The sequence below is a fragment of the Poecilia mexicana genome, unplaced genomic scaffold, assembly GCF_051168715.1.
Source record: "Poecilia mexicana isolate PSO_F unplaced genomic scaffold, ASM5116871v1 scaffold_13, whole genome shotgun sequence".
Lineage (NCBI taxonomy): Eukaryota > Metazoa > Chordata > Actinopteri > Cyprinodontiformes > Poeciliidae > Poecilia > Poecilia mexicana.
The window spans coordinates 8189742-8212774 of NW_028263382.1; the positions used below are offsets into that span (position 1 = coordinate 8189742).

At 37.2% G+C, this 23033-nt stretch overlaps 1 protein-coding gene across 1 annotated transcript in view; it reads right to left on the reverse strand.

Moving 5' to 3' along the window:
• ryr1b (ryanodine receptor 1b (skeletal)) overlaps positions 1-19348 on the reverse strand; it is a 108112-nt gene extending 88764 nt beyond the window's left edge. The window contains exons 1-3 of the mRNA XM_088011632.1: positions 19133-19348; positions 3439-3561; positions 3260-3361 (exon numbers count right to left, since the gene is read on the reverse strand). Of these exons, the coding sequence (XP_087867758.1) occupies positions 3260-3361; positions 3439-3561; positions 19133-19180 (273 nt within the window). The 5' untranslated portion in view covers positions 19181-19348. The remainder of the gene's footprint in view (positions 1-3259; positions 3362-3438; positions 3562-19132) is intronic.
• Between the last annotated feature and the right edge of the window lie 3685 nt (positions 19349-23033).

Genomic DNA, 23033 nt, shown 5'->3' on the forward strand with positions numbered 1-23033 from the left:
GAGGTAAATCCTTCTGGGGACAGAGAAAGATATGGCAATTTCCACTACAATTACTGCTTTAAAACAAAATTTGAGAAAACAACGAGGGCATTTCAAAGCATGCAAACATAAGACAGAACAGTCACAATAACAAAGTTATCCTCTGTTTTTTTTCTCAGAGGATATCAAGACATGAAAGATGAGGTTCAAAATAAAATCGTTAAAATCACAAACTTACATCAAACCCGTATTTCACACACAGTTTGTTCTCAACATCCATCACAAACAGAACCACAAAAAAACCAACTAATGTGGCAGTTGTGAATGGATAAAGTCAAATAACGATTTAGTTTAGCCAACAGGACAGGAAACCTGTGGACAGCTATAATCCAACGGGATAAATTGGGGGCAGGTATGTAAAGTGGTAGCATGATACCATTAACCCCAGTTAGCATTAGCGCTGGGTTTGTTGGGACAGGTGGTGGCGTTGTGGGTGATATCCTGAGTGCTAGTGAGTTAACAGGGGGCGCGTCCAGAGCGCCGTGGGTGTCCAGTTTCCTCTTCCTTTTCTGACGGAGGCAGGTGGGACGCGGTGGCGGGCGGCAGGCCAGGCTATTCCAATCCTGCTGCCCGTCATCAGGAACAACTCCATGCTGCTGTGAAGCCTGACCTGCCTGTCAATACAAACACTCACAAAATGTCTCAGATAAAAACCTCTAGCCAGTCTTTTTTTAATTTGTGAGAATGAACTCCTTCTGCTGTGTGAGATAATTATGCAACATGCAACTGCAGATAACTAAAGGGACAGTATTATGTGCTTTCCAGGCACATAGTGCCATTCAACAGCACAATCAAGTAACTATGTTAACACAAGCTGTATGTATTGAATATGACTTAAAAGAAATTTTATTTTGTAATTTAATTAATTTTATTATTTTGTAAAAAAAATTATTTTTAATTTTATTTACATATGCATATAGACACATTGCAGCGTAACATCACCCTCAGCTTCCTGCTGGAGAGCAAAAAGCTGCTTGCCGATTATGACTAGCACTGATTTTAGCTGTTAAGTTTTTAACATAACACTTTAAATTCTTAAATGTACACATGATATATAAAAGAAAAAGGTATGCAATGCTCTTCCACTAATTGACAACTAGATAAGGTCAGGAAAAAATAGTGAGGGAGAGGTAAGCAGGTCAGTTATGCTACCTTGACTATGACAATCTTAACTAGTAGATGTGCTGCAGAATTTGGTGCGTTTGATTTAGTTAGAAAAAAAGGCAAGCTACACACCAACAGATCATCAATAGAGCAGGTGTTTCAACTAGCTAATCAACCACCGCAGTGTTAGCTTAGCTAATAGCAGCGGTAGCTAATCTTAATAATCGCAAAATAAACATCAACTCTAAAAATATAAAACTGTAACAGACTGAATATTCTGTTCTTTGTGTGGGAAATGTTTGAGTGTTTTTTAGCATTGAATCCTAATACATTTGGTGTTGTCAGTCAGTTGCCATGGTGATGACTCTGTGTGTGGCTTAGCCGACACAAATGAGCGAGAAAAAAGAATACGAGTGGTTTTGAGTTATTCTTCAAAAGTTCTGCGTTAATTTCCCCTTTTCTGTGGCGCACTGCACTAAACTAATAACACCTACATCTCCAGGTTTGATTTAGTTAACATATTTGTTCTACTGCAGCAGCACGGCTATTGATGCCATGTAAAAGAATCGTCTTTTGCCCCTCCAGCGACGCAATGTGCAATATACTTATACTCGTCATATATTTATTACTTATTTGGCTTCTTGAAGTCCAAATTTTGTATCACAAACATGCAAATGTATGACAATAACAAAAATATATATCCTTGAATCCACAAAATTAGGTCTCTGCCGCTTTAAATACTCCTGCTCTTCATGAAACTCCGGCTTCAGGAAGAAAGTGAAACTCACTTCAAATCAACTTTTTCCCCCTGCTAAATAGGTTACTTAGGATTCTGTCTTTAAAATCACTTCATGAATAAACAGAGGAAATCTGCCTGATGGCGTTAAAAACAAATAACAATGCTGCAAACTGAGAGGCTGGGGAAACCTCTGCATGAAATGAAAATGGCAGATACACTGAGACACACTGGGCTGCAAGTATCAGGTAACATCAAAACTTTACATAGCATCAATGAACACCAGAGCAGATTAAAGTACTCAGTTAAACAGGAAAAAACCACCAGCTGTGTGCATGACAGGGAAACATAAATTAATCAATATGTACAACATTATTTCAACCAACAGGACAGGAACGAGGACAAGTGTCGAGTCAGTTGGGACACACAGGAAGTAAAACATGTTAACAGACATACCCATTTGTCCAAATCGACTGCCTGCTTGGCAGGAAGCAAAACGGGAAGGGGAGGGAAGGAGTCAGAGAGCAGGTAAGAAGAACTGGCATAAAACAAAACGTATATAAACCCAATGATCAGGATTTATAGACGTCTTGCAGTGAACAAGCAGCACGTTAAATTAATTTCCAAATAAAGAGAAATAGGAACAGGAAGTTGGGGGTCAATAATTATTCAGATGCAAATGGAAGAATTAAAGATTCACTAACAATGTTTTCATTACAAATATGCTCAAATCATTGTCTAAATTCTACTAATGTAAAAGAAAAATCACTGTTATATTTATTCAATTACATTTACTTGAGTAACATCTTTGAAAAAAAGTACTTTTAAGAGTATTTTTACTACACTGTAGTTTCTGCTTTTACTTGAGTAATTTTAATATGAAGTATTTTCACTCTTATTTGAGTAAAATCTCTGGATTTTCTACCCACTGAATCAAAAACAAACATGTTTTAACCAGGAATTCACCAGACTCAGACACACACCTGCAGTTTTTGTTAAAGTTTCTGAAGTTATTTATTGAAAGAAACTAAATTGGAAACATTTCCTTTTGCCTGATTTTGATATTTTTGTTACTTATACAAATTATTGTCATTTTGGTCCTAAAAAATACCACAATTTCCAAACAACTTTATATTTTCTCCCTCTGATGATGTAATTTTTAAATATTAAATAGTTGATAATTTAATCAGATACTCAGTACTTGAGTAAACTTTTTACCAATACTTTTTTACTCTAGCTTGAGTAATTTCTTGTACAGCTACTTTATACTTTTACCTCAGTAAAAATACATTAAAGTAGTGATACTATTACTTTAGTATAATTTTTGATGACTCAAGATTATCTTTTTTATAAACGTTACATCCTGCAGCTTTAAGATACCTCGGTCATCTCCACTGTGTTGGCCAGCATCTCCACCAGCGCTCGGACCGAGAGTGACTGCTCCAGGATGAACGTGCATATGGCCAGGTCCGGGGGAACATTCTGCAGAGGAAGAGCCACAGGTGAACCACATGTGACCAGGAAGAGGTTAAGAGCAGCAGCAGAGTGTAGGAAGTTACCTGAGCGTTGGACGTGGTTTCCAGGAAGCAGAGTCGGTTCCCGAAGCCCTCACAGGAGAGACAGAGTTTGATCTGCTGCTCCTTCAGAACGGAGGCGGTGCACTGCAGAACCACCTGGTCATCCTGCACAAAAGCACGTTTATTTAGTGCCTTTCTTCGCTCTATATGAGGGGTGTCAAACTCTAGGCCAGGGGGCCAAATCTGGCCCACCAAAGCTTTTCATATGGTCCTCTGGACCAGGGATTCCCAAAGAGCATTAACCCCCTCTGTCTCTTTAAGAAGCTCCTGTTCTTTCCAAATTTCCACCTTCAGGATCCCAACAATACTCCTCATTACGCTGTTTACAACCGTTCTTACTGTTGGACTGAGAAGTAACATGCATGACGGACTCAGTTACATATAAAATTATATAAAGTTTTAAAATTAATTATTTTCCATAATACTTCCCCACCTTAAAAATGTTGATCATGGAGGTAAAATTCAGGTGTAATAGCAGCATAAACTGCAAAAACACCAAATCTTACCAAAGTTTTTTGTCTAGTTTCTAGTGCAAATATCTCAGTACAATTAAAATAAGACAAAATTAACTTAAAATTGGCTTGTCAGCAAGATATAGAAGTTAGTTTTAAGTCAATAATTCCTTAACATTGACGAAAAATTTCTAATTCCACTGGTACAATGTTCTACTCCGCCGTTACCTAGCAACCCCAGCCAAGCCCAGCCCGTAACCTAGCAACCCGGTTTTAGTTCCACTGGGAGATTATTTCACTTATAACATGGGAAGAATGCCTTGTTAAAAGTACATTTAAATGCCAGTGTAATTAGTCATTTTCATCAATATTAAGAAATGATTTAATTAAGACAAGATTACATGTCTTGCTGAAAAATTACTTTTGTGTTATTTCAAGTGTATTAAGATATTTGCACTAGAAATTAGACAAATACTTGGTAAGAAAATAACAGAAAACACCTAAACGATGTTTAGAATTAGGACTTGGATATGCAATTGAGTCACATTTTCAAAACATTTTACAAAATGTGGATTTGTATTAAACATTGAAAAAGACGGGAACTATACAGTAAATTATTGCAGAAAAACAGATGAAGAAAAAGAAATCAGTAACATATCTGAAACTGCGAGCGGCATTTAGAGAGGATAAAGCAGCTGATAAACTTTAACTGGTCTGTTCAGAAGACTGAAGTGTCCAAAGTCAGTTTTCAATGTCCGGCATCCTTTATGTTTCAGATCTCTGGTTCACACCTGAACCAAATACCACCAGCAAGAGAACTGAAACACGCAGGATGCCGCTGCTGTAAACCACAGGAGACGCCAGCAGCTCAAACACTAATACTGACAGTGTGTAATTGTTTCCCTTGCCAATCCCTGGAGATGCCACAGACAGCAATAAACACCCGTCCTGTGAGAAACCAACACCTGACAGGCAGGATTCTCAGCTGCTAACCCTCATCAAAGTGGAAGCATCACCCTACTGTTCCTCTCTGGCTAAACGGCTAAACACTCCAGGACCAAGTCAAGACTTTTTCCCCTTTTATCGAATCATCCTTTCTTACACTTCAAGAGTTTTGGCTAAAACATATTTACTGCTCTCAATACGCCCTCTTTTTCCCCCCCAAATGATCTTTGTTGATTCCGCAAACTCTAGTTAGCAATTAATCAATTACTAAATTAGTTGACTGTTATTTCAATAATCAGTTAATCATGATTAATCACAATTAATCATCTTAGCCCTAGTAATTTTACAACTGTACAACCTTTGAAAAGCAGAAGTGGAGCCTCCTGCACAACCAATCACAACCTGGATGGTAAGTCAGCAACAAAACACTTGTCTTTTCCAGCAGCCATTGCACAGCCATAAAACCAGCTGACCAAACCTGCTGGAGCACTGCTTTGGTTGCTAGGTGACAGGGCTGGACTTGGCTGGGGTTGTTAGGTAACCACACAGTTGCATCTGACTTAACAATTGGGAGGATTTGAAGCGGCTTGTTTTCAGCTTATTGCCAAAAAAGGACTGAGTGTTTCTTTGTTTTTCAGCGCTTGACCTGTTTTTAGAAGCAGTAAAGATGCAAAGTGAAGAACAAAAATGTGAAGTCTGCACAATAGCTCCCCTTTAAAGTTAAATCCACAGGCAGACAAAGCTGTTTGCAGCTCATAACAGGTTAATACAACTTAATGCCCATCAGTGACCTCATAATATCTGCTTCTCCTTTTCAGCCTAAAGGCCTCTGGAGGTTATTTGGCTGAAGAGCGTCCTCTTCCTTTGAAAGGGCTATCATCTATCTCCTCTCAGCCTAGAAACGTCTCCTTGGTCCTGTCCTCGCATTTCCTGCTATGCACTTCACAAACTGGAGCAATGTGTCCTCTCCGTTTCACTGCAGACATGAGCTACGCCGCTCAACGGTCAAATCAAGAGCTGCTAAAAGCGTACAGGAGCCGAGAAAACAGAAACGATTCTACGAAACGTCAAGAAGGGAAGCTGGTGGACAGGAGAAACGTTTTGGTTTGAATTGTTTACATAAGTCAGTGGCAGAGGTGGCTACAGCACTCAAAAATTATACTCAAGTAAAAGTAAAAAATAGCTGTTCAAGAAATAAAAAGTAAGAGTAAAAAAGTATTTGATAAAAAAAAGTAATGCTCAAGTACTGAGTAATTGATCAAATTATCAATCATTTCATATTTAAAAATTACATCATTAGATGGACCAAAATATAAATCTAAGTGGAAATTTTGGTATTTTAAAGGACCAAAATGCAATTCATATATGTAAGAAAAAAATGTCAAAATCAGGCAAAAGAAAAGACTAAAGAGAATCACATCAGGTTCAAAATATTAAAATCTATTCAAACACATAACCTGTTTAGTCGTTATTTTCATTTTATTCACCTCTGATGGAAACAAAAACAAGAACAAACTGTTGAGTAAAAGTCTAAATGTAGTGGCTGCCATCAGATCTACTAACTGAACTTTCATATTTAAGTTGTCTGATGAAATGCATTCGAAATCTGGTCAAAATGCTAGTGTGTGTTAGCAAACAAACCCTGCTATCTCTCAGCAGCTAAAAGATTGTAGCTATGTGTTAGTCGGGGTCAAAGGTAGAGGAAGGGACAATGTGTCACAGACTCAGACAAACACACCAGTCAGTCTACATGGGGGCAATTAAAGAGCCGAGGATTTACAGCCTTTTGAAATAGACACCTTTGTGTAACCATGAGGGCCGTTTGACCGCGCAGACAAGTGGGAATGATGCCCAAAAAAACATGGAGGGGGCAAACAGGCGTGACAAAATCCTCATTCGGGGCAACTGTGGCTCTATGGATAGAGTAGTCGTCTTGTAATCGGAAGGTTGTAGGTTTGATTCCAGCTTCCTCCTGCCACATGTTGATGTGCCCCTGGGCAAGGCATTTAACCCCAAATTGCCTACCAAGCTATGTATGGGTGAATGTGACTCTAGTGTAAAGTGCTTTGAGTGGTCAAAAATGATTGGATAAAGCACTATATAAGTTCATCTCATGTTCTCCTACTCATGGAAGCTTTCATAAACGGTGTTTAAAAATCTGCAAACTTTAAGCTGAATGAAAAATCACAGCACAGATGTTGTTAGTTGGCCTGGAAGATGATGACACAGTGCCAGTTTTAATACAGCAGAGTAACTGAAGCCTAATTTACTGTCTGAGAACAAAATCAGAAAAAAAGACAATATTAATATTTGCAGAAGTGGGCAGTAACAGTGTAAATTTGAGATTCTTCAGATATAGGACAAAATGGGTTAAATTTCCTCAAGCTTATGTACCATATTCAAGTATGACAAATACTGATTTGGAAATGCAAAGGTGCAGCCTCCCATTTGCAACATTTTTTTGACAATTACATTTTTAATAGACCTTACCCAGAACTTTGTCAACACCATCAGACAAAAGTAAATATGATTATTTTTAATGAAACTATTACAGATGCTTTTACAGACAAATGCTTCTCAAGAAACAAAATATTATTGAAAACAAGAAACAACATAAAGTCCATCCTGACACAGGACTGACGCAGGTGACGAACTATTGATTAAAAAGAAAACACTGCACTCAACTACGTTTAAATAAATGCTTAAATGTTGTATAGCATACAACACGCCTCTTTTCTCTTTCCTTGATATTTTTATTTCTTTCCCCTCTTCCACGCCCATAAAACTATGTTTCTGAAAATAAACAGAAATACCTGATGCATGTGAAGATATGCCATAATACATTAAAATAAATTAACTTCACACTTACGTGAGTTTTGTGAACACTATCAGTTAAAAACTGACGGGTTGACAAAATGCCAAACTACCTCCATTTACATGACGTTATTCTGAAGGCGGCCATCTTGTAGCTCATCGGTTCCTTGAAATCCTTACAATATACCAAAAATTAAGCATTTATTTAATCAAATTTCATCAAATTTTGTTAATTGTCAGTTATGGGGTTGACACAATATGGTTATGATGAACAACTTAGGAATAAAACGGAAGCTAAAGAATAACATTAGCTTACCGGAGCTGCCTCGCCTCATAGCAAAGGAAGATAAAGGTCGTGGGGTCCTCAGGATTTCTGATGCCCCCTAATAATGCCTGATTTTTTATGCTCTTTTTATGTCTGACGGAGTTGGAAGATATAAAAAAATAATTAAAATTCAATTCATTGATACTTAAATTATTTGAATAATAATTTTCGTATTCAATTAATGGTTTTAAACTATTATAATATATACAGTTCTGCTCCAGGACACAGACACCATCCACCTACTGCATAAAATAAATATTTTAAGAAATTATATTTTTTGTATATTTTATTCAAATTGTATGCTTTATCCAGCAGACATATTTTGACCTCTTCTCAAGAATCACCAGTTGCTGCTTTATTTGTTTTGAATATTTAAATATTTAAGCAAATAGCATTCAAATAATATTGGGACAGTTAAATGTTCATTAGAATTTGAGGCTTATTTATTTTGAGAATATGTTCTTAGCATTATATTAAGTGAAAATGGTCTCAAAACGACAATGTTATTGTTTACCTTAACTTATGGAACAATTTATCATCCAGCAAAAATTATTGTGACAAGCTTAGTAAATACTTTTGAAAATCCTGATATTTGTGATTAAAACATCCATTTTATCTGTAAGTAAATCCAGGTTAAAAATATTTTTCCTTGTTCAGATTTAGGTAATAAAATAAAATCTCTTTTCATTATGTGGTGCACAGTCTGCGTTTTGGAGAAAAGCAGACGCTGCAGTGGAGGGTTTCCCCTCTCTGAGGCCTGTGACGTCACACTGAGGGGGAAACACGGCGGGAAACCGCTGATTTTACAGCTGCGTCCGTCAGGAGGGAATCCCCGTCACGATTCTGCCTCCTTGAACAGTTCCTCTCCTCCACCCACATGCAGAGCGATGTGCTGGTTCCGACTCTTCTTACGCCGGCAGAAAGTTAATCGATGGATTGGGGCGGCTGCCGTCAGCGAGGCTTAATGAGCGAATCGAGCAGAAATCACAAAGGTCGGATGAACGGAGCGGATTCCCAGGCTGCCTGCAGTGTTTCAGGTTGACCCAGGTGTTTAGGAACGGTTCGCACCCCTGATATTTATATGACGATGTAACAGGCCTATTGTAGATAGGAAAAAAGTTAACATTTCTGCACATCTCAATTAATATTTTGAGATTAATTGCAGAAATTCTCTACAAAAAGGTGGAAATTTCTGACTTGTTTTATTTGTGAAAAATCAAAAAATTTTAACTTTTAAAAACTCAAATTTTCATGATTTTTTTTTGACAAATTACGACGTTTGAAAAGTCAAAAATGTGTTTAAAAACTGAAAAATTGAGATGAATTGGAAAAATTTTATAGAAACAAAAACTAATTTCAGTTTCCAAAGTGAAGTGCTTTTGACTTTTAGCAATTTGAGTTTGAAAAGTTTCAATTTATCAACTTTTGAACTCAGAAATATCTTTTTTTATTTGTGTGTGTGTGTGTGTGTGTGTGTGTGTGTGTGTGTGTGTGTGTGTGTGTGTGTGTGTGTGTGTGTGTGTGTGTGTGCGCAAATTTTCACGTTTTTCTCGGGGGTTGGGGGGAGTTGAAAAGTTTTTAGATTAATCTCAATTTCTGAGTTTTTAAAATTTTTGACTTATCAAACTCTAGAACATTTCTGATATTATCCAAAGTTTATGTAATTGAGTAAATGTAACCAGTTACTACCCAACTCTGATATTTAGAACTGAAAAATGAGGCAGAAAGTGTTTCAGTGCCTCCATTTAAAGATCTACCACCAGGAACAAGTTGTGTCTGTAGAAACTTTATATAATAAAGTAAAATAAAAATCTAATTTTAGATGCACAGAAGATAAATCACCCAACTCTACAACATTTAATGTTAAAGCCTCTGCTTTTGTTGCAGATTCTTCTTCTCATGCGATATTATCTTATTATCTCTCTGTCGCCTCTTTTTCTCACACGCCGCTCCCCCTTCTTCTTCTGCTCCTATTTTAGCCGCCTGCACCTGTCACTATCACGTTTCCTCCTTCTGCTGACCAGCGGATGCTCCGAGGTCTCGGATGATGAGCAGCTAACAGAGAGTCGCTCACGTCACTGAGAAAATTAGGACAACAAGCTGGTAAAGAAAATATCCACCAAAAGGAGGAAAAAAATCATTGAACTTGTGGCTAAAAAATATACCTGTCAAAGCTTTTACAAAACCTTCCTTTGAATCAGAACAAAATCATGAATAATTAATTTTAATAGCATAAATTTTCACTAAAATTTAAGGTTGTATTGAGCGTTGCCTTCGCCTGTGCTACAAACTGCCAAACATCAAAGATTAAACAACCGCTTGCCCTTTAAAAGGCGGCGATGTGAGCAGACTGCAGCAAAGCAAAGCAAAGTCCAGGCATAAATAAATCATTCCAGCTGGCGTTAATCCAGTTCTTTAAAAAAAGATTCAAAGCAGTCTGCTGACCTGAAGGCTCCAGTTAGGAGCAAAAGATAAAAGGGATTTATTTCAACTCGCATGAAAACAAAGACACCGTTTAAGAACAAAAACACATATTTGGTTCTGTCACAATAAATAATTTGCTGGGTAATAATATTGTTATTTTGAGACTATTTTCAAATAATGTGTCGATAATGGGATTATAATGCATGTTTTGTCCTCTCAGAGATTAATAAACTTTAATTTTGTAAATAAAAATTAACACTGGAACAGGAAGATAACTTAAATATCCAAAATAAAACAAAAACCGAAACCATGAATAAATTAATCATCAGAATGGAAATTATGGAGATCCTTTTAATTTATCAAGCAATTAATTTGTCAAAGCAACAGGCTTATACATGCTTTTATTATTCTTTTAAATAACTAAAACTAAATTTGGTCTATTGCGAAAATAAAAGTTGACCTTTGGAAAAGTTAGCATTGTGTTAGCATTAAAGCTTTCTCCGTTGTTGCGCCTGTTCTCTGCGCCTGTACTGCTGATTATATTCAGCTTAATCTGTCCTGGATGACACCCAGGTGCTAATCCATCTCCTTTGCTTTTGCCGCTCCTCTTTAAATCTCGATCTGATCGATGGAAGAAATGATCTGAACTTCTTCCTTCTCTCTCTGCTCTGAAACCTTTTCAACAGCTCTGGGATTTTGGGGTCGTAGTTCAGATATTACATGAGGTTTTGAAATACTAACTTGTTGCCACGGTTATGCATGTAACAACTGTCTAAAAGCAAAAAGGAGATTAAAAAAATCCCTTGAGCCGCACAGAATCCAGAAATCAGAGGCAATAACCATCCAAATATTCAACATGTCAACCAAAAAAAGAAAAATAACATCAGAGACGCTCCAACATGCTACCACCATTAGCGGCACGACTTTATGCTAAAAAATATGTAGCCTGTTAGCAGTTTCTGGATTTATCTCAACAGAAACCAAGATTTTATTAAATGACATGCAACACACAAAACACAGTGTACACATTGCAGTTTAGGAATACTTATTTACTTCTTGTAATAAAAACTTAGTCCCTCATGAATGGCTGAAGCAGAAACATGAAGCTGAAACATCCCGACTGATTCCAGCAGCAGAATTAAAGGGGAAAACGTACAAATATCTACAAATATGCTGAAATGAGTCACATGTACATCCTAATGTATTTACTTTTTGTTTGTTTTCCTCAAATAAATTAGCTTTTCACACAAATTTTGCAAGATAAATGCAGCAGAACAAACAGAAAAATGTTTTTTACTTTCCAATTGTTTTTAAAACAAAAAATACAATGTAATAAACCCATTTGTTAAAAAAAATTATATATAACATAATATAATATACTAATATAATATAACATAATATAATAAACTTAGTTGTTGTGAACAGTGCTGTGCTGCTTTTTATTTGAAAATATTAATGAAAGGTTAAAGGTCAACCAGATTGCCAAAATCTAACAGAATTGGTGTCAATTGTTTGTGCTGCGTTTGTGCAGAAAATGTTTGATTTGTGCCCCTAACATTTTAAAAATAGAAATCAAAGTTTCCAGAGGTCATCAGAGGTCAACCAACCCCCGTCACATCTACAAAATCAAAACAAATCTGGTGTCAATCAACTCGGCTACATTTGTGCAGCAGAAAAATCTGTTTGTGCTCCAGACGACCTCTGGAGACTTTTTTTATTAAAATGTTTAAAATGACAGAAGCGCAAACAAAACCTTTGCTGTAGATCTGACACCAATTCTGTTAGATTCGGGTAATATGGGAGGGCTGGTTGACCTTTTGACCTTTAACTTCCTGTAATATCTTCAAAGCAAAGGCAGCACAAACAAAACATTTTGCTGAACAAACGCAGTCGAGTTGAATGTTGAAAATTTTGTCTGATTTGAAGAAAATGGGGGCTTAGTTGACCTTCCATGACCTCTGGAAACATTTATTAATATCTTTAAAATGACAGAAGCACAAACAAATTTTTGCTGCACAAATGTTTGTTCCTACCGTGCAACGGCCTAAAAGGCTTCTCCTAACCAGGGTTGAAACGATTAATTGTACTAATCATAATTAATCAATTATTGAAGTAATTGTCAACTAATTTAACTATTGATCTTCAAAAAAGGCCATTTGTTAATAAAACATTTTGTTCCCAGCAGTAATTAAGGAGAAACTTAATCTAAAAAAAAAATACATTTTGCATTTAAGATAAAAAACAAAAAACTTTCTGCCAGAAACGTTCAACCCAAAACTGATCAGAAGGCAGTTTTAGCTTGACTGACACCAACTCTGCCTAATTTGAAGAAACTGGGGGGGTTAGCTGACCTTTCCTGACCTCTGGGAACATTTAATAATATCTTTAAAATGGTAGCAGCACCAATTTTTGTTACATTTGAAGAAGAAACGTCACCCAGTCTAAGTTTAGCTGTGGAAAGTCGGGTCTAAATAAGGGATAAAGCCAGATGGATCTCTGGTTACTCGACTAATTATTGAATTAATAGAGATAAAACTGGAAAAGAATAACAGATTACTGCAGGATTCAACAGCTGCAGCCTTAAAGATCACACACAACATAAGAGCTAGGTCATTTTAACTGCTCTTCTCACACACATGCACACACACACACAGAGTGTGCTGAACACCTGTTTATTGTGTAAACTTCAGGCAGACTAACAGCTGCAGCAGATCTGCGTTCCTGACCCGATCCGGATGTGTTCATCTCCTCGGATCAGCACTTCTAAAGCCGATGCTTTACGTCCGTCTGCGTACTTTAACCTTCGCCATCATCTGACATCATGACAAACCAAAACCTCCGACTATAAATAATAATAAAACCGTCGACACTGTTTGAGTTTTCTCCTGCTAATTTTAGTTCTGGTGTTACAGAAAAAGAGAAATGCAACAACTCCTTCCTCCACATGGCAACATTGGGCGACGTTTGGTTTCAACATGGAGGTGACATCTTCAACTTTGGTAAAATGGTAACAGTTTGGGTAGAAAAGAGCTCCATACCTAGTGCCATGCCCTGGTTAGTTCGCTTTAACTGAACTCTAGTTCGTTTAATTAGAAAGTCTGGTTTGTTTACAACTGACTCAAACTAAGAAAGCTAACCTCCTACAAACCTCGAACTCTGGTGCAGTTCGAATGCGTTTGTGAACGCTCCAAAAGCAGGAAGTGGACTACAGCGCAGGGCATTCTGGGTAAATATAACCAAAACAAACATGCTAACTAGCAGTAGCGCTGAAAATGGTTTGTGGTCTTTTACCCAAACCAAAGGAGAAATCCTCCAACCGCAAAAATCTGACGCGACTCCATTTTTATTTACATTTTACGCTCAGTGTCTTCTTTGAGGTTCTCATGTCGTTTCCTTCAGTAGTTCTTGGAACAGCGCCCCCAGTTTTGAGGAGGGGAACAGGTTTTTCCATTAGTTTGGTTTTTTGGTAGCTGTTCCCTCATTGGTATGGCAAATAAAAATGTATCCACTAATAATAAAACACTTGTCTTCAAATGTTTAGTGTATTGTGTGACTCCTGTAATATCATCACTGCTAAGCTAGCAGCAGGGCTCAGTAGGAATTAGCTGCCCTGTATTGATCACGTTAATTTGCCACAGAAACACATCGCTATGTACGCGCACACCACGTTTCCCAAAGGACGCCGACAAGTAGGACATCAACTCCTCTGGTTTTTCCCTCCAGATCGAGTGCAGTTATAGTGGCTGGCTAAAAAAAGACTCTGCTGTTATGGGCTGCAGCTCGAATGTCCCCTTAAACTCACTCACCGGCGTGATTTACGCGGCAAATGTGAAGAAGTGACACAGCAGAGCAGTGAAAAGTCAGGCTGTTGGTGGAGAAATGTGCATAGAAATCCTGCTCAACATGTGGAGGACACACTTGTGTTTCTGTGAGTCACAGTCCTTGACTATTTTAGGAGAACAGAGCTAATAAAAACAGCTCACTGTTTACAGGAGAGGAGTGTGAAGCTGCAGGAAAAGTTTATTTTATTTACACACGTCTTAAAACCAGCACCTGGATTTTAAGGAGTTAATTTTGATTAATTACAGAGATTTTAATGCATTAAAAATGTGAGCGTAATTAATCACATTTATTATAAAAGTTCCAGGTGGAACCTTTGTGTTCACTCGTTTCTGGTACGCCCATAAATCTGACGCACAAGCTACATCCACAAACAACGGACGACAGAGCCTCTTCTCTCGACTCACATTTAGATGCTAATATAAGCGTCTAAAGAAGCTCCTGCAACACTGAAAAACTGAACTTTGCACCAATTTGATGATTCAATCACCTAAAAAACATTTTAAAGACAAATGCTTGCAATTCACTTATTGTAAATAGTTTGTTTTTAGTGCTCATATACTCATGCACATTTTGTACAATTCTTTTAAATTACCTTATTCAGATCAAAATACAATATTTTTGAAAACAGCAGAGTATTTATATTGAAATTTTACCAAGTCGGTCCTTGAGGGCCAGCATTCTGCACGTTTTAGTTCTCTCCCTGGTGATAGTAACAACCTTTTCAGCGTGTCAGTGTTCTTCTTGGGCCTCTAACAAGCCATCATTTGATCCAGGTGCGTTAAACCAGGGATAGAACTAAAACATGCAGGATGCCGGCCCTACAGGACCAACTTTGGGCACCCCTGCTATACAGCATGTTATTTACTCTGTTTATATGTATATTCTATTTTATTATTTTGTGTGAATATATGTATTTTGATTGCTGCTGTTGTATCAGAATTTCCCCAATAAAATGAATTTCTATTCGATTTTTTATTAAGTTTTAAAACTGTGCACAATATTTTTAAATTAACTTCACATTTTTATTTTCACTCTTTTGTAGCCATTAACAATAAATCTTGATAAAGTAGTTTGTGTCCAAAAACTCAAAAATGAAACTAATAAAACAATACAGTTGATAATAAAAAGAAGAATTGAATATTAGTGATAAAGTTAAATTGATGAAAATGATAAATATTAATTTTTGTCACACTGATCAATCAAATAAATTGTGAAAGTTTTTTATGCAATATTTGGCACATTAACATCTTTATCAAGTCATTTATTCATTTCTATATTTATAGCCAATTTTGGCAGGATCAGCCCTCCGTATGATTGTGACTTTGCTAAGATTTAACACATCAGTTTACAATAATTAGCTCAACTTCTCTTCCAGAGTGACGTATTTATAAACTCTAATCATTTCTCTGATTTTTTATCAATACATCTAATCAAACGTAGCGCTGCAGCTGATGATCATTTTAGTAATTGATTATTCTGACAAATAAAAAAGATCTGGCACATTCTGCATGTTTTTATTTAATCACTTAAACCTTTTTGTATAATATTAAAAATACAATTAAAAATGTTAAAAAATAAAATAATTTTTTTATTTCCAATTTATTTTTATTTTTTATCATTTGTAGCAAACGATGCATCTGCAGTTAAAAAAATACTTCACATAACTTGTAGTTTATTATTTGATTAATCAAGTCATTATTTAATAGCAAAAGGTGGTTAATATGAGATTTTTTATAGAATTTGAAACAGGTGAAGCTAAAACTACAACTACAGGAGTTCTGGTGAAAATATATTTATAGAAAAAGAGAAAATTTTATCACAAATCCAAAATGTATATATTTTTTGTTCAGTTTAGGCTCAATTTCTGCTCTGATTATTTTGCCTTTTTAAGTCTCTTTGCTCCAGTTGGTGATTATTTGATCACTAAATTAAAAGTTAGTCGATTAATCTCATCATTTCAGCCCTGAACATTTATTTAACTGCAGACAAGTAAAATAATTGTTGAAAATGTCAGTTTGAATTGACTCAGATCTGCATCATGATTCACGATGAGTCAGCATGTTGGTAAAATATGTCTTTAAAAACAAAGCTTTACTCAATGCATCTGCAAACAAACAGCAGCAGAAGAAACAGGAAATGTTAATCCAGCTTTCAGGCAGATTTCCACTAAGGGAATAAGAAAAGTAAAGGAATAAAAAACAGATAAAAGTAATTTATTTACGTCACTACAATAGAGCCCAGTTATACCAGTACAAATCTGACAGATCTATTATATTAGAGCCTATTATATTAGAGCTCTATAATATTAGAGCCTGCTAGCCATTTTGGTTTTGGCTAGCAGTGGTTAGCGCTGCTGCCTGGCAGTAAGAGGCCTGAAGGCGTCTCGATGCATGGAGTTCACACGGTTTCCAGACAAGGAGAGGAGCAGCTCGCCCTGTGCCTGGACGAGTGTGGAGTTAAACTGGGGTGTCAGGGATAGTTTTACAAGCTAGCTGGTCCCAGTATAAACAGAAAGAGCTGGATCTGCATTCTGTCCACCAAGTCCAGCTCGGGCCCCGCAGACACTTCATCAAGGCTGATTTAAAGGGGCAGAAGTGCCGGTATTCTGACGTTTTAAAGCATAATTAAGTAAATATGCTACATTTGTTATAATGATGCCATATTTATCAAATATGACTTGAAAGAAATTTTATTTCCTGGTTTGAAATTGAGTTTCTGTCTCTTTAAGAAGAAACCTTCTGAAGCCCCGCCTTCAGGAAGTGATCACAACATGGCTCTTCTTTTAACCCTTTAAAAACTTTTTTCCAGCGTTGCTCTGAGAAGTAGCTCCTCTTTTGAGCTCAGCAGATGATCAGCTCCACCAGGTGTTTGTTAATTGCTGCAGGCTAGTCGGAAGGAGCTGAGAGGGGGAGGAGCTTCGTCCTCAGAGGCGGGGCTAAATTCAACGAGGCGTTTTGTCCAGCTGACTGGTTCCCATGGCGATTAAAGGATATCTCAAACATATATAACCGGATCAAATCAGCACTCCAGGTGTGTTATTAATGAGGTAATAACGTTTTTTAAAATAATTTAATAAAAAAAAAATTAAAAATTTAAATCAAAAAAATACTTACTTTTTTTTTAATATCAATAAAAATTACTTTCTTTTGTAAAACTCAAAAAGAGTCGATTTTACATACTACTGGCCCTTTAAGTACAGGATCTGTGTTACTTTAATGACCAGATGTCAAATAAAAACAAGACAAAATTGTTATTTATGCTGTAAACAGAAATGGAGTAGCATCAGGTTGTAGGATTTCTCTTTTGTCTTTAGTAAAAGACAACATTTCTACCGCTAACGCCAGACTGCCGCATTTGTTTTGGTTGCATTTACCCAGAATGCCTTGCGCTGTAGTCCACTTCCTGCTTTTGGAGCGATCTCGGTTTTCAGGCGGATCATAGTTCGTCTTTTGGTTCGCATCTCCAAACAAACTAGAGTTTGATAAAAGCGGACTAAACAGCGCTTAATGCATCCCAAATGTTTTTCTAATTATTGATAAATTAAAATTAATTGCGTGTTTTCGTCCTGCACCCTTCCAGCCACTGAAAGCCTCCGCAGCAGCCCAGCTGTTTCAGATACTTTCGGGGATTCCCCCTCTCCGCCGTGAAGCGACATCTCAACAAAAAGACGCGCCGCTTCAGGGCAGCTGCTCCCTGCAGACTGCTGGGCAGCTCGTTGCTTCTCGCCCCTCCGACAAGCTCCACTTTCCTCTGATATAAATAGATAACGATGCTAACAGATGCACCGGCCGCTGTCTGTCTAACTGCTCAAATCCAACTGTCAGGAATATTCTGGAAGTGATTCTAGAGAAACAAACCAAACATTTGGAGGTGAAGAACAGGATGAAGTGAACGAGGATAGAGACGAGACCCAGGAAGTTAAAAGAGAACAAAGCAGGTCAGATATCTGCTCAAACGACGGCCTTCATGGATTAAAAAGGACCCATTTTCAACAAATTACTCAGAATTTATCTGATTTCAAAAGGCAAAAATTTGCTGCAAAAAACTCAGAAATTTTGAGAATAATCTCAGAAATGTTTGAGAGAAACAAGAAATTACTTAGTTTGAAAAGTAAAAAAATGATAGAAAAATAACTCAATTTTGAGATAGAGGTCAGACATTTTCTTAAAACATGGAGAAAAGTTTGGAATTAATCTAAGAAATTTTGAGATTAAAACAGAACTTTTTTATAATTTGTTTTTATTTGTGAGTTTGAAAAGTCAAAAATTTGCTATAAGACTCAAAAATTGTCAAACATCAAAAAACTTTGATTTTTTAACCTTTTTCATTTCTGAGATTTTTCTAAAAATTTCTGTTTTTTTCTAACCAAAAACATTCAATAATTTCCAAAGCTTTCCTAGAAAATTTCTGAATTTTTTTACTTTTTTCTAGAATTCTTTTTTAGATTAATCTAAAAATTTCTTAGACTTTTTAAAACAAATTTCAACTTTTTAAACTCAGAAATTTCCAAGTTTTTTTTTAAATTAAATAAATAATTTTTTTTCCAAGTAAATTTTCAACTTTTCCGGCTCAGAAATTTCAAAAAAAAAATTTTTACAAAATCTTTTAGAATAATCTTAAAGTTCCTTCTAGTAAATTTTTGACTTTTCACATTCAGAAGCTTCCTTGTTTCTTCTAGAAATTTTCTGAGATTGATCTTAAAAATATTAGATTTTTTTTATCTCCGCCAGATGTAACTGGCCGTCGTCTGGACCCGATTCTTCAGCTCGGCTGTAAAAACTCTCCGTGCCGAGAACGCAGAGCGAATCTGCAGCATCATAAATGGAGGATAAATTAAATCGCTGATTTGGGGAAATTAAATGTTTTGTCTCACCGTTCGCAGGAACTGAATCTCCTCTTCTCCCTCTCCTCCTTCTGCCATCTTCCTCTTCCTCTTCCTCTCAGCTCCTCAAGAGGAAACAGAAAAAAATCCCGTCTTATTTCTCCCGGCAGCCGGGTTTCGGATCCGTCCCCCCCCCCCCTCCTCTTCCTCGCTCTTCGCTGTGTGTGTGTGTGTGTGTGTGTGTGTGTGCTGGAGGACGGCCGGAGTCCTCTGCTCTCTCCGCGATGTGAGAGAGACTGACAGCAGGCGGAGGCTCTTCATCAGAGGAGGAGGAAGAGGAGGAGGGGTTAGGAACCTGGTGGACTCCTCCATCCCATCCCGGGTCGGTCCGGCCCGGTTCAGCGGGTTGCCATGTCTGCAGAAGTGGGCCACTCCCACACACACACACACACACACACACACACACACACACACACACACACAAACGCACACACCGCCCCTCCTTCCTGAAGGCTATAAAAGGAAAGAGGAGCGAAGACTCGGCTTTAGAGAGAACAAACGCTGAGAGAGATGGACCAGAACCAGAACCAAGACAGAACCAGGAACCCAAAAGAACAAGGAAGGAAGGAAGGAAGGAAGGAAGGAAGGAAGGGTTTCCAGCATCTCAAATGTGTCAAATGTTTAAAATCTGGGTTCAGTTCATGAAACTGACCAGTTTAAATTGGCTCTACCAGTTTAGTTCCACCAGTTTAAATTAACTCCAGCAGTTCTGTTCATCATAAATCCAGTTCAAGGGGACAAGCGATGGGTGTGTTTCCAAACTCTGCAGGATTAATGAGGTGAACAGTAGCTGCTTCCAAGATGGCCGCTATCAAATATAATTTTCCTCTTCCAATTTCTCTTCCAACATATTTTCTGGTTTAAAGCAAAAGTCTTACGTCATCCACTGAAACATTTTCAGGTTTAAATGTTGATCAATAGTTTTTAAGAAAGTTTAAAGTTTTAATCAAGCTGAAATCTGTTGGATTAAAAACCCAATCCGATCCGATCGGGTTTCTGATCTCTGCTGTCTGGATCAGAACCAAAGAAACCAACCAGCCAAACTACAGTGACTTGATATGAAACGTTAAAAACAACTAAAATGTTCATTAGTTTTACTCAGTTGGTAGGCGCAATGCTGTCTAAACATTTTCAGAAATGTAATGATTCATTTAAAATAAAAATGTCAACAATCTTTCACTTTTGACATTTTTCTGAGTTTTTTCAAGAAAATTTAAAACTTTTCAAACTTAAATGTCGACATTTTTAAAGAAATTTTGAAATAAAAATTTTTGAGTTTGAAAAATTTAGAAATTTCAAAGAATTTCAGAGAATAATTTAGCAATTTTTTTAAAGCAAATTCTTGACTTTGAAAACTCAGGGATTTCAAACTTTTTTCAAGAAAATTTCTCTTTTTTCTAGAAAACTGTTTCACTGTTCAAATTCTGACATTTCCAATTTTTTTCTGAACAACTGAGATTGATCTCAATTTTTTCCAGTTTTTTTCTAGAATTTTTTTAATCTTTGAGTTTTTTTTCTACCCCTTTGTTTTTTTACTTTTCAAACTCATAAAATTAAAAAAAATTGTTCTAGAAATTTTTAGTTTTTTGTGCAAATGTTTGACTTTTCAAACTCAGGGATTTCCCTTTTTTCTAGAAAACATTTTATATAAATCTACCACCCTTCCCCTACAAAATTTTCGACTTTTCTAACTCTAGGACATTTCTCTTTTTGGAGATTTTTTTTCTAGCAATTTTTTTTACTTTTCAAAACAAAAAAAAATCTTTGTTTTCTAAATAAAATTCTAAGATTTATACTTTGCATTTGGAGTTTTTTTCTTGCAAATTTCTGACTTTCCTAACAAAAAAACTTTCAATTTTTTCTACAAGTTTTTTTAAGCAATCTTGTTTACTTTTCAAACTCACAAGTATCCCTTTTTTGTAGAAAATGTATTTCATTAAATTGGGTTGAAATTCACTCCTCCGTTTTTTCTACCGATACTCGGAGGTATTTTTCAGCCATTATCGACATTCTTCTCATCTGTTATTTTGCAGCCTGTCGGTCCTCTTGCTTTGCTCATAAGCTCTCCGGTAAGCCTCCGGAGGTAAACATCTAGCAGTCGGGCCTTAGACGGCGGTCCTGTCTGGGTCTGGACACACCGAGGAGCGGCGCAGCGGCTCCGCATGTCGGCGGCTCGCCCCTCACGCTCTCACCGGGCAGCAGGAACCCACCAACCCGCTTACCTTTCCGGGCTCCATATGCTCTCCATCTCCACCTGCAGCCGCAGAAAGACACGCCTGAGGCGGGGCTGCAACAGCTGCAGCTCGCCGGGGCGCAACGAGCCGAGAGGAGCCGGCCGTGTTGAATTCTGGGAGTTTGAGTCCTGGGGAAACCGGCTGGGATCGCCTTTTCTGCCGACTCACGAGTCACGGCTGCAGTTTCACCGCTCTGCCACTAGGGGGCGATAACGTCCCAGATATTTTTACACCCAAACTCAAAACAATGACGTTCGTGTGGTTGTTCCTCGGAACCAATTATAGATATTGATATCCGTGAATGTGTCAAAACTTGAAGAAGCCACGAAAGCGTGATAAAAACTTCAACCGCATTTGTTGCTAATGAAAATAAACCGAGTCAACTTGTGAAACCAGAATAAATGAGGAGCTTTACACAAAGAGATGAAGATTTCAGTCTCTCTTCGGTTGCAGCAGTGTGGAGAAGTGACTTTTTTCTCTTATCAAACGTCTCATCATCTCTTGTGACCTTAGCCCTTCCTGTTTTAAAGGAATATTGCCTCACATTACAGTAATCTTACTAAAGTGTCGGGAAACACCATGTTTTTTTTTTGGTTTTTTTTCTCTTTTTTGTTTCTAAATCTGTAATACTTTCGTGTAATCTGTTGAGCAAATCTAAACGCACAGACTTTGGATGCGCCGTGCGCAGGAGCCGCATGATGTCTGTCAGCTTTTGGCATTCCTTATCACGCACCCTGCGCCTCGCAGCTTCCTGCGGTAAAAGGAGCCACCTCTGCAGACATTAACGTCCCCTGTTAGGTCCGCTCTTCCTCCCGGTGTGACAAAACAAGGATTCCTTTGAGTCTGCCCCGTCCAGCTGCACGGCCCAAACACTACGCGCCCTGTGCGATCTCCTGCTCCCCTCAGGAGCGACTCGATAAAAGGATGAAATCAGGATGATGGACATGTTCAGGAAGCAGGATGCTAACTGGTTTTCAGATTACTACTGTAAAAATCACTCAAGTGCGCATAGAGGAGAAGAGAAGTACTTTCTGACGTGTATGCGGACATATAATCTAACAGCTGTTTAATAATTAATTAGTTTTGGCGCCCCCTGTTTCCCGGCGCCCCTATGCTAACCAGAATACCCAAAAATGGATCTCAAGTAAGAGTAGCAGTACTTCAACTTATTTTTACTGAAGTAAAAGCAAAAGGTAGCCAAGAAATTACTCAAGTAAGAGTAAAAACGTATTTGATCACATTATCAATTATTTAAAAATTAGATCAGACAGACCAAAATACAAAGTTAAGTGGAAATTTTGGTATTTTAAGAACCAAAATGACAATAATTTATATAAGTAACAAAAAATGACAAAATCAGGCAAAGATTTTTTTCCAAATCAGTTTCTTTCAATAAAAAAAAACTTTTAACTTTAACAGAAACAGTAGGTGTGCGTCTGTGTCTGATGAAGTTTTGGTTTAAACACCTTTGTTTTTCATTCAATGGGTAAAAAAAATCCAGAAATTTTACTCAAGAGTAGAAATACTTCTAAAATCTTTTCTTTTCCAAAAGTTACTCAAGTAAATGTAACTAGTTACTTACCAACTGATGCTAGCATATATTTGTTTAGCTTAGCGTTAGCTTCCACACATTTTTTGTGTTTCAGCATTTTAACATT